At 56.3% G+C, this 11,576-nt stretch overlaps 1 protein-coding gene across 1 annotated transcript in view; it reads left to right on the forward strand.

Moving 5' to 3' along the window:
- Positions 1-8,128, forward strand: part of DENND2A (DENN/MADD domain containing 2A) — a 36,835-nt gene extending 28,707 nt beyond the window's left edge. The window contains exons 14-19 of the mRNA XM_009332933.1: positions 1,901-2,078; positions 2,879-2,920; positions 4,307-4,424; positions 5,061-5,300; positions 6,385-6,471; positions 7,403-8,128. Coding sequence (XP_009331208.1) covers positions 1,901-2,078; positions 2,879-2,920; positions 4,307-4,424; positions 5,061-5,300; positions 6,385-6,471; positions 7,403-7,434 — 697 coding nt within the window. The 3' untranslated portion in view covers positions 7,435-8,128. The remainder of the gene's footprint in view (positions 1-1,900; positions 2,079-2,878; positions 2,921-4,306; positions 4,425-5,060; positions 5,301-6,384; positions 6,472-7,402) is intronic.
- The last annotated feature ends 3,448 nt before the right edge of the window (positions 8,129-11,576 follow it).

Below are 11,576 nucleotides of genomic sequence, written 5' to 3' on the forward strand. Positions count from 1 at the left end.
CCTTCCTAAGCAAGGATGTGGAACTGAGGGGTTTTACCCGTCTAAAGGCTTAAAGCTATCAGTCTGTGACACAGCCTTTGACGGGTCCTCCTCTGTTTTTATAGAGTATCCCCTTAAGAAAAGCCAAGCCTCTAGGAACGCAAGGAGAGGAAACTGTCCCCATCTTGTGAAGAGACTTTCTCAGCGCACACATCCCAGGCGTCCCTCCCAAGCGCCTGTTCCCTACCTGTTGCAGTCCTAGATAAAATTCTCACGTTAAGCAGATTCCAGCCTCTCCCCTGGGATTTACTTATCTTCCAAAAGCGTCATGTGTTTAACAATGTTTACTGCCCGATTTCTTCATACGGTCACACTGATGTCCCAGCAACCATAATTGTGTTCTGCTAAACTGAACTTATCTGATGAAAGCCAGCCAGCTGTAGCCCAGCCACCGCGCTGCTCAGCATGTGTTAGCATTACAGCACAGGGATTCAAATCTACCAGGCTTAGCTTGAGCGGGGGGCGGGGGGAGAGGGAAAGCAGGCTTTGCTTTTCAGAGCGAGCTCGAGTCCACACCCATCAAACCCCTTCCCTCTCAAGTCAGCAATAAACTGCCAGATCCGGGTTGCTGAGTGTAAATTCCCCTGTGGAGTTTAACAGGAGCCAGCTGCGCGCCCTTCCTCGGCGACGTGACTCGCCCTGGCCGCACCAGCCTCCCGCCCCTCCTCCAGCCTTTCGAGACCTGGATGCTAGTAAAACAAAATGACCTTATATACAGGGCTTATAGTGGCGAGCCTTCCCCCTCCCTTGATGCATACAAACGCTTCCAGACCCAGAACGGATGAGTAACTGGTGCCCTGCGGGAAGCTCTGCCCTGTCAGGCTGCAGACCCTGCCTGCCTCCTGCCAGGCAGCTGATGGGGTTTCTGGACAGACCCTCTTGGAAGTTGTCAGCAAAGGCACTTACAGCCAAGCCGCTGGTGGCATTTGAAGGGGGAAGGAAGGCTGCGGTCCTGTGAGCCATGGGCAGCATCCCGCAGAGGCCAGCTGTGTGCTCCCCTCCAGGGATTTCACTATCCTGTGTTGCTGAGTAGCCTTGGCAGGCTCCACAGGCTGCAGGGTGCCTGGATAGCCTCGGCTGGAGGCCGCTGCCTTCCTCATTCCCCCTGCTCCCGCATGGCTGCTAGGAGCTATCGGTATGATTGGGACCGATATAAAAGCATGCCATTGGCATGCAATTACTCCTGCTATGGGTTGCCCAAAAGCAAAGCACGTATGCTGCACAGGTAGCAAGCCAAGGGGCAGGGGTGAACCATGGCTGGAATGATCTGCAGGAACACTTGGGGACTTTGTGGCTTCAGGTTGTGCCCAGGGCTTTGCTAGGTCCAAGCAGGCCATCCAGCTGCGCTAACGAGGCCAAGAATATGGTCAGCAGGTAGGTGGGCCACAGTGCAGCCCAGAGACAGCTGCTGTAGTGGTGGAGCCATCCTCTGCGCCCCACAGCTGTGTGCTGTCTGTGCTGGACAGTATAGCCCCTGTGCATTCAGACCTGTGGCTTTCCCATGGGAACAGCCACAGAGGCATGCAGTGGGAGAATAAACTCATTTCTCTAATGAAAGGCAGTGGCATGGAAGACCCCGTGTCTGTCTGATATTTCCCATCAGGGCACTGGAGGTGCAGATGTTGGATTCAGTTGACCCACCTCTTGTCACATGTGCGTGGGCCAGGATTGTCTTTCATAACCTGGGCTCCTACCTCAAGTCATTGCTTCTGAAGCTGAAAAATGGGGTCAGAAATCTGGGAAAGCCCCTAGTAATTACAAGGATCAATCAGGGAACAATTGAAAGAGCCGTGATTTCTAGGAAGCACCACTCACCTCCTGACTGACCAGCCATTGCCCTTGGTTGTGTTTCATCTTCCAGCACTCTCTCCAAGTGTTGCCACGCCACGGTGGCCCTCCTGTACCCCTTCACCTGGCAGCACACCTACATCCCCGTGCTGCCGCCTTCTATGATCGACATCGTGTGCTCGCCCACCCCCTTCCTCATCGGCCTGCTCTCCAGCTCCCTGCCCCGCCTGAAGGAGCTCCCGGTGGAGGAGGTGAGCCATACACCCGCACCGCGGCCTTGCTCTCGGTTGCTTCTAGTGGGCTGAGTTGTCTTCTGTCCCAGAAGGCTGCTCTTGAGAGTCTGCCTTGGCAGCTGGCGGCATGAAGGAGACAAGGTCTCATCCTCTGGCTTCTGCAAGCATCGGGTGAGGGAGGAGGCGGAGATCCCCCAGGGCTGCGCTCTGCCTTGTCTTGGGAAGGCGGGGGGCTGGGATCTCCCACTGTGGGGCTGCTGTGGGTAGAAGACGATTTTTTAAAGTTACTGTTGGTTTCTAGATCGTGTTGTCTAGGGGCTAAGCACAAAGTCTGCCAGGCTTGAAGTGTGATCGCTATAAATTGACCAGTATAGCTGCCCCTCTAATTAACACAGATGCCTAATGAAATGAATAAATAATTAGGAAGACCAATTCATGGTGCACAAGTGTGAATGCAGCAAGACCGAACATGGTTGGGGAGGCATTTCCATCCCTGCCCACCCAGGGCACAGCGGTGCAGTGCACAGGGAGAAAAGATGGAGCTCTGACCCCAACTTGGTGGTGAGGAGCAGTGGGCTGGGCTTGGAGCACAGCCTCCTGCTGTCCAAGCTGCTCCGCGGTTTGCGGTGAAGTCGTTAGAAAGCCGCAATAAGGGCTCCGCTCTTGGCTCGCACTGGGTGCCTGCTCCAGCTGCGGTGGTGGGTAGGAGGAGCAGGGGCAGGGCTGAAGCGTTTCTTCCAGAGCAGTTACAGATTAAGATAAATTCCGATAATGGAAATAATGACTTCCCCTTTTTATTCTTGCACTCTCATTCTTAGGTCCTTGTTGTTGACCTTGTAAATAACCGGTTTCTGCGACAGGTGAGCAGAGCTGTTTTGTATCCTTCATATTCTATCCCCTTCTTCCACCACACCTTACATCCATCTGTGTTTGCTGACCTGCCTGGCTGGCTGGATCGCTTACTCCCCATGCAAACTGAGGCAGGATTTGTGGTTGGCAGTGTTATAGGGGTTGTTGTGTACATATGTAGTACGAGAGTCCCAAACCACAGCTGCTGAGGACCGAATCATTGTGCATTATCTCTCTCTCTGTTTCTTTTTTAAAGAGGGGAAACGGTGGCACTTGAGCACTGTGGGTCCTTAAGTGGCATCCTGTAAAGCTGAGGGCAGAGCTGGAAAGCCTCAGCTTAGCACTGTCTGCTGGGGAGCAGCGTGGGCTCTTCCAGCCTGTGTCTGTCAGTCCAGCTCCTATCGCATACCCAGCCCTGAGCAGGGAGGGGAGCCTTGATGATCTCTTCAAATCCCTTCCTGCCCGAGGAGCTTATGATTCCCCACTCCTTGCACTGGGTGGGTCACAAGTAGGAAGTTGGTAAGCAGGAACCTAGCAGTTGCACTGCAGACGAGATTGCCTGCTGATTTTTACTTCCCTTTGTTGAGGAGAGGAGGAGCGGGATATTGAAGGGAAGAGGATAGAGGAGCGAACGTGCTCCTGGCCTGGGAAGCTAGTTTTGCCCCCGAGCCCTTTGGCAGGTCGCTGAACAGTGCTAGCTGCATCGGTCTCCGCCGTGCCGCAGGTCCCGTGGGTAGGATGGGACGAGTGCACCTCCTGCTGCAGGGAGTAGCGTGTGGGTGAAGGCCACTCCTCCGCTGCAGTTCTCGCTTGCCAGCTGCCTTAGCTGCAGGGAAGTGCTTTACCTTGCACCTCTCTTCTGGAGGCTTAAGCTAAATCATGCTGTCTCAGCCAGGGCTGGTAGGAGCTCACACACAGTCACCGACAGTTCCTTGGCCTACGGGAACTCGTAACGCCTCCGTAACACAATGAGTGCCTGAGCAGAGCTGAGCAGGAGGTTGTGCTCACCTGGCTGCATGCCAGCATTGTTCAGATACATCCTCTTTGTGGTGGTGCGAGTGCTCGCAGGTAGACAGCGGGCCCACGGGTGAGCACTGCCCGGTAGCCTCTCGGATCGGTAGCCTCTCGGATCGGACATCTGAAATTCTTCTGGAATAGGAGAATATTTGGGACAAGACACCCCCTTTCTCTTTTCTCTCATGCTTCTTGATAGTCCTGCACTGGGAGGTGCTGGGAACGTGCCAAGTGTATTACGAGTTCTCCCTCTTCCTCTCCTCACAGTTCATTTTTAGTGCTCCCCCTGCCGTGCTGGGGATGGGATAGGATCTGCTGAGGAGAAGGGTAGGGGCCGGCCGTGTCCCGGCCCCAGGCCCTGAGGAGGTGGCTCTGTGTTGCAGATGGAAGATGAGGACTCCATCCTGCCCCGCAAGCTGCAGGCCGCCCTGGAGCACATCTTGGAGCAGAGGAACGAGCTGGCGAGTGACAAGGAGGAGGGCCCTGTCAATGGCAAGCAGGGTAAAGCACGGTGCCTTTCAGCTTAAAACTACGTCTCTTCCTGCCCCTTTTTCTCCTGTCGCTTCTTAGGGGAGAACTAGGCTTGTATTGAATTTTACACCACAGAAATTGGAGGTAGGTGAGGATTTTGGTTGAAGCTGTATTAAATATTCCATTGCACCGGGGACAGTTCTCTTTGTGTGAAAAGAAACAGTACTTACCCCGTCCTGGCTCTGTCTGTCCTTTGCTTACGCTCCAGGGAACACCTGTACCCCTTTCAGGGGCAGGGTCCCACAGGCCCCTCTCTGCTGCTGACCCTGTGAGTGATGCAGGCTCCTCCGGGGGACAGTCCACCCGCAGAGCTGCAGCCTCGGAGGTGGCCGTGCCATTCACAGGCAACTGGGCTGAGACAGCTCTTTGGGGGGCAGTAGGGGCATCTCCTGGTTGCAGGGGAGCCAAGACAAAGCTTGGTGGCTTTCAAGGTAGTAGCAGCCCAATCCTCTTCCATGGCAAGCACTTCGTAGGATGCTGTCTCTCTTGAGCAGCTTTTTCCACTCAGACTAGATCTTAAAAAAGCCAGGGAGTTTGTGCCCAGGGCTTTTCCTAGCGTCTCCTTACAGCACTGTCCTTACTGCTGCCTCTTTCTTTTCTCTTTAGAGACCAGCCCTTTGAATGAGGTGGTGTCTGAGGCCTTTGTCCGTTTCTTTGTGGAGATCGTGGGCCACTACTCCCTCTTCCTGACCCCCACCGAGCGAGAGGAGCGGACCCTGCAGCGCGAGGCTTTCCGCAAGTCCGTCTCCTCCAAGAGCCTCCGACGCTTCCTGGAGGTCTTCATGGAGACGCAGATGTTCGGGGGCTTCATTCAGGAGCGGGAGCTGCGGAAGCAAGGGGTCAGAGGTGAGGGGCTCTGCCTGGGCTCTGCAGTCATGGAAACTCCGCTGTTGCTCCCACGAGAGCTGGGAGACGCTCACCAGCCGCCAGCTCCATCCCCAGCACCGTGGCTGGAGGCTGCAGCATCCATGCAGGGACGCTGGGAGGGAGGTGGTAGGGAAGCACTAGCGCAGGCTGATGGTTTGTTCTGACACCTCTGTGCGGCCTTCAGGAAGTCACTCGGGGATTTTTTGTCTCCGTTTCCTTCCCAAAAGGGGCGCACTGCCTCACAGGAGCGTGGTGAGACATAGTGTTTGCACAGTGCATGGGAGCTGGCTGCTGGAGAACAGGGGCTTTTTGTGCATGATCTGGTAGTTTCTCGTTGAGGTTGGGGTTACAGGCATGCTTCGCCGCTATAGTAAGGGACATAAGCGGTATCCTCCATGTGTGTGCCTCTTCCGTTCCATGTTGAATTCCCATCTGGACCGTCACAGAAGGGGTGCACTGCTGGAATGACCCCTTCCCGCATCTAAAGGCTGGACTGGTTATGGCTGTTTTGGTTAGTAGAAAGTATGGGTGCTCATGTCCTTCCCAGAGCTGCCCCTGTTGTTTCACTCCTGTTATCCCACAGTCTCAAGGGCGCTACTGGCAGCTGAAGTTTCTCATCCCTGCTGCTGCTGGCTTAGCAGTTTCCTCCCGAGCACTAATGAGCAGTGGGCACTTGAATAGGTGGCTGAGTGAAAGAGGTTTCGCAGCGTGGTAAATCCCATGTGACAGTTCCCCAGGTGATCTCACTTTCTAGACTTAGCTGTGTTCTTAGCAGAATGAACGGAGGTTTTGCCTCTCCCTGTGCGAGGTACAAAAGCTCAGTCAGCCTTGCAGTGGGGAGGGAGGAGGCGGTAGCAGGGCTTCTTTGCTGGGTACCCTACAGACACGGACGAAGGCTCCTGGCCCAGATCTGGGCTCAGCTGGTGGAGGAGGTGGGGTGAGTTGTTCCCTCTCCTGTGCAACAGTTTATTGGTAAGCTGGGACAGTACGCTTTCAGATGGGCATTCTTACTTTTATTTATAGGGAAGCAAATTAGAAGTTGTTGACTTCTTTCTTTCCGCAGGTCTGTTTGAGGTACGGGCTCAGGAGTACCTGGAAACACTTCCCAGTGCGGAGCAGAGTGGAGTCAATAGGTTCCTGAAAGGCCTCGGTAAGGAATCAGCAAAACCCTTGGCTTCTCAGGAGGCTTGGGCTTCTTGTTGCCTTCAGGTTTGGCAGCAGAGAAGCTGCTGAAGGGCGTTCCCACTCTGCTAGTGGCTGCATGTGGCTTCCTGCAGAGCAGTGCTCTGAGCTCGGAGCGATCAGTGCCTGGCCGTGTATCCCTGCTCTGGCATGCTGTTGGCTCTGCCCCCTGCTCTGCCACTTGTCTGGAGGCTGGTGGAGAACCAAAGTTTGGGCCGTGAGCTATGTCCTAAAGGAGACAGGCGGGTCTGAGGAGGCAATGGAGCAACCAGTGACTGGGGGGGGGTGGGGGGTGGATGCAGTTCCTGATGTGGGGAGTGACACAGTCTCCATGGGCTTCAGGTTTGCCCTGAGGGATCAGTGGTGGGACTCGCCCAGGAGTATCCTAAGCCTGAATCCATTTTCCACTGTAAGGGGAGCTAGATGAGAGCTCCAGACTGAGCTTAGAAGTTCTTGATAAGTCATTGGACACCACGACTAAGAGAGTTTGATCTTCTGTTCAGATCGCATCCCTGGCCCTCTTGTCTTTTCTTGGCCATTTAAGAGCAGCAGTGTCTGGGGCTGGGGTGCCCTGCCTCTTACCCACATAGGCTCTGGCCAGACGAGCTTGGTAATGTGTTCACCTTCCAGGACCGCTGGGCAAATGGTCTCTGGAGGGTGTGCCTGGGGCCTTGCAGGGTCCCAGTCTGCAGTGCTGCTCCCGGGGGGTGGGCAGAGCTATGACCTGCTCTGCAGGCACCTGCTTCCAGCTTTGCAGGGCAGGTGGCCGTGGAGAAGGAGCCGGGGCTGGCAGCAGGGGCGATTCTCTGCATAGGCTTGCTCGGCCGGTGGTGGTGAGGAATGACACTTGTTTTGCCTGTCACTGTGGGAAGTCCATTTTCCTTTCTCTGTCGCTCCAGGCAGCAAAATGAAATTCCTCCACAAAAAGTAAGAGCGAAGCGCATCCTCGTTCCATAGAAGAGAATGGCTTTACCATTTAACAGCAATAAATCAGACTATTATCAACCATTCCCATTTGGCCTGCTCCCAGGAGCCAACAGCCTTGGGCGGGCTGACCACGGCCGGGACGCGCTCGCACAGACGTGTGGTGCTGCAGGAAGATTTGTTGGCTGCGGGGCTGCCGGGACAGGTTTCTGGATATCTACAGTACCATGCACTGGACCAAGCACTCTCTGAACTCTGCACTAGCACGTTGCAGGCATCCCAGCGGATTGGATCTCTTAGCTAGTCAATTCTTTGTTTTGTTGTATTTTTCTATTTATATTGGGGTCAGAAGAATTATTAACCGATGACTCTTGCCCTGCCTCCTCTCTCCGCCTGGTGCTGCAGGAAGCCAAAGCGGGACTCCCACGGCACCGAGCAGGCAAAGCTCAGGCGTGGAGGAGGGGAGGAACAGAGATGTATGGAAATAGGTCCCTGCGAAGTGAGGACACTGAGGGCTGCAGGGATGATGTGGACTGACCAGGAGGAGCTTCCAAGCAAGCGAGAAGGATGAGGGGGAACCACTAAACCTACTGAGGACTTGATGGGCCAGCCAGCTCCCCGGGTGGCTGCGCCAGGGGGTCCTGGCACGAGGAGAGGCCTTTCCTTATGCAGTGTAATTAAAGCGAGTGGTGTAAAAGGCATGCAGACCCTTGGTGTTTTGGGGAAGGGGACGAGCTGTGTCTGCCCACCACAGCCCACCTGGTGCCGTGCGTGAGCCGCAGCGGACATCTAGCAGCCGAGCCCTCGGCTTGGCCAAGCCCTCGGCTTCCCCGTGAGCCTCGCAGCCCGGGTGGCCTCGTTCCCTTGCCTGGCTGCTTGCAGGGGGAGCCCAGAGTGGAGCTCACCTGCAGGGTCTCGCCTGGGAGACCTGGTTCCCGAAGGTCAGATGGGCTCTCCTCTCCCGTCTCGGGTGTTGCTGCCAGGGAGCACAGTAGGAAGCAGGCAAGAGGAGCGTGCCTGCTGCTGCCTGCTGAGCTCCTGGTTGGGGAGGAGGTAGGACCTGCCATTGCACCCCTTCCTGCTCACCTTTCCTCTGTTTTGGTGAGGAGGAAAGGTGGGCTGGTGACAGGGGAGGCGCGTGGAGGTTGAAGGGGGGGTGAGGGCTCTTTGCAACTGGTGCAAAAGCTGTTTCCCTTGCACTGCTTGTGAGGGCAGAGTCAGGAGCAGCTGGAGCATCCTTGGGTCTCCTCTGCTCTTCAGAGAGGAAGCCAGAGGGTAGCTCTGCTGTGGCCTGAAGGAAAATCTCTTCCCTGGCTCTCGGGGGGTTGCGGGGTGAGAGCTGCGCGCGGGTACCTTTGCTGTGGGCAGCTGTGCTGCGCTGGGCTACACAGGGCTGCCAGAAATTTTGAAAGTGGTCCGGGGGCCCCTGTGGTCAGTGGGCTTTCCCAGGCGAGAGGGCCTTGTTTGACCAGCGGAGGGGTTCAGAGGAGCTCACCTCCACTCAGTAACAGAGGGGGAGCTGTGGGTCCAGTGCTGCTCTGTGAATCTTTTGAAGCCTGCGTTTCCAAAGTTTCCTACAGTGGCGGCCTCTTCCTTTGCTGTGTTTAAGGACAGAGGAAGTGGGTTGTGATGGGTGGTGGCAGGAGCGGGCAGCTGGGTGGGTGGAGAGGTGGAGGGGTGAACGCTTGGAGAGATGGTGCTTCCCTGGCTCCCAGTGTAATGGGGCTTGTTATGTCCGTGACATGTGCCACTATCTGGGGACCAGATAAGCCGGGCAAATGGCTCTAGGTGGCCCTGCTTGGGCAGGGGGTTAGCCCAGATGACCTCCAGGGTCCCTTCCCACCTCAACCCCTCTGTGGTTCTGTGGTGAGCACCATAAATGCAGGACAGCAGCAGTGCCGCGCCGGGCTGGGGGCAGGTAGGCAGCACCTGCAGCTCTACGCTCCCCAGCTCGTGTGCAGGGACAGCTGAAGCAGCCATAGAGGGGGTCAGAGAAGCCAGCAGCATTTAGCTCCCCCTCACAGGGGGTCAGGCTCCCGCAGGGGTGGCCAGGTGGGGGGCGGGAGGGGCTGCCCCTTGGGTGTGCTGAGCAAAATTTTGGCACTACTTAAAGCCTAGTCTGTCACGGGAGGCAGTGGTGGCCCACCAAAGGAAACTGTGGTGGAGTTCAGGGTAAATCAAATGCTGTGTTTTGGTTCCTGTTTTAAAAGGTGTTTTTAATGGTAGCAAAATGGGGTTTTGCAAAGCTGGGATGCACCCACACACGCGAAGGCAGCCAGGATGCCTGCAAAGCTTTGTGGGGTGCTAAATGAAGCTGATCTTGTGGCTCAGCTCAGGCCTTCAGAAGCGGGTGTCCTACGTGGTCCCCTGCCGCCAAGCCTGTGCCCGGGGGCTCTGCGTTCCCCTTCTCAAGTGACATTTTCAACAGCCTGGGACCTTGCCTTCCTTGGCAGGAGCCATGGTAAGGGGCTGGGCGGGTTTCCTGGGATGCCCGATGCCAGCAGGCTCCTTAGCTCAGCTGGAACTTGCGTGTGAGCGTGCTGAGATACTGGCAGCTTTTACTGCAACATCCTACTCTCTCAAATCCAAATGGGTTGTGAAATAGCCCCGTTTGTCTCATTTGGGGGCTGCAAGTGGGCTCTGCCAGCACAGGGGTCTGTGGCCACGCAGCGCTTTTGTTGGCAGCTCTCAGGAAAGCGGGAATCAGGCCTACATAGCGTACAAAATCCAGCGGGGTGTTAAAAAACAGCGGCATGAGAAGTGCAGTGAAAGAAACATTTACAGCTGTGTCATTAAGGATTCAAAATGAGACCCCGACAGAGAGCGTTGGTCTCCAGCTGCAGGACAGCCTCTCCAGCTTTACGCCGAGCCGTGTTGCTCTGGGATGAGCAGGACCCTGCGCCCCTTAGAGCTCTGGATGCTTTGGAGGAATCCACCTGCGAAGAAAAGCCGTAAGACTGTGCTGGGTCTGACCGCGGGTCCACGTGCCCTCCCGTGGAGGCTGCCAACAGCCGATGCCCAAAGACTGTGTGAACAGAGCACATACACTGGGTACACCCTATATACTACAAACATACACACGCACTATATATACCCAGAACATTATACTTGCCTACTATACGTCCCACAACCAAGGGTTTCCCACACCGGAGCTGGTGTCTGTGTGTTTAGTAGCCTTGGAGGAGTTTCTCCTCCATGACCGTGGGGGTGGGAGTGTAGACAAACGTGCTAAGGCAGGAGGCCAGCCCAGGGGCAGTACGGATATACCAAGGGGTACTGGAGAACCTGGACACTCGCTCTGCATGGTCAAATGTTAAAACCCGCTATCTCTGCTCCCTGGTGGTCCCTGGTTAATTAAGCAGCTCGCGCACGCTGATGCGAGCAGGTCTGCAGGGCTGGGAGCCTGTGATGCCCAGGAGAGCCACCCTTGTCGACTCCCAAGCCACCCTGAGCCCCGTTCCCCTCCTTGGCTTCCCTGCGTGGGCTGTCGGCGTCCTGCGAGGGCTCAGGGTGCTGGGTAAATCCCAGCTTTTACAGATACTTATTGGAATGTCCCATTCACCATACAGTGGTTCGTTCATCATTGACGGTGGCCAGTGCCAGCAGGACAGACAGGGAGCCCTGTGCAGCCGAGGAGGGGACGAGACCCTGCCCTGCACAGGGCAGGTCCGATTTGCGTTTGGAGGTGTGTAGCCGAAGGGCTGTGCTTGCAGGCGGCTGCGTGTGGGGGTCCCTGGTGCCAGCGGACAGGGGGCTTGCAACCTACCTCTCTGCCTGGAGACGGCTTTCAGGTCGCAGGTGCCGGCGGGCAGCTTGCAGGTGTAGAGCCCCAGGCAACCGCCGCAGTCAGAGGGCTTCTGGCAGGTCCGGGACTGGATGCCATGGCAGGAGTGCTACAGGGGGAGGGAGAGAGGTGGCCGCAGTGCCGGCGTCCAGCCTTGCCCAGCCCTGGCCTGGGACCCCCTCCCAGTCACAGCCGTGTCATCGCTCTGTGCCCACGCTGCTGAGAGCGCCGGCCCCGAGGAGCCTGTGCCATACGCAGGCTCAGAGTTACTTTCTGCGCAGGTTTGGTCTGCCTCAGAGCAGCCTCTCGTAAAGTCAGAAGGTTTCCTTTTGGGGTGTGCATGCCCCACAGGTGGTTAGTCGTTT

This window comes from Pygoscelis adeliae, unplaced genomic scaffold, assembly GCF_000699105.1.
Source record: "Pygoscelis adeliae isolate BGI_AS28 unplaced genomic scaffold, ASM69910v1 Scaffold38, whole genome shotgun sequence".
Classification (NCBI taxonomy): Eukaryota; Metazoa; Chordata; class Aves; order Sphenisciformes; family Spheniscidae; genus Pygoscelis; species Pygoscelis adeliae.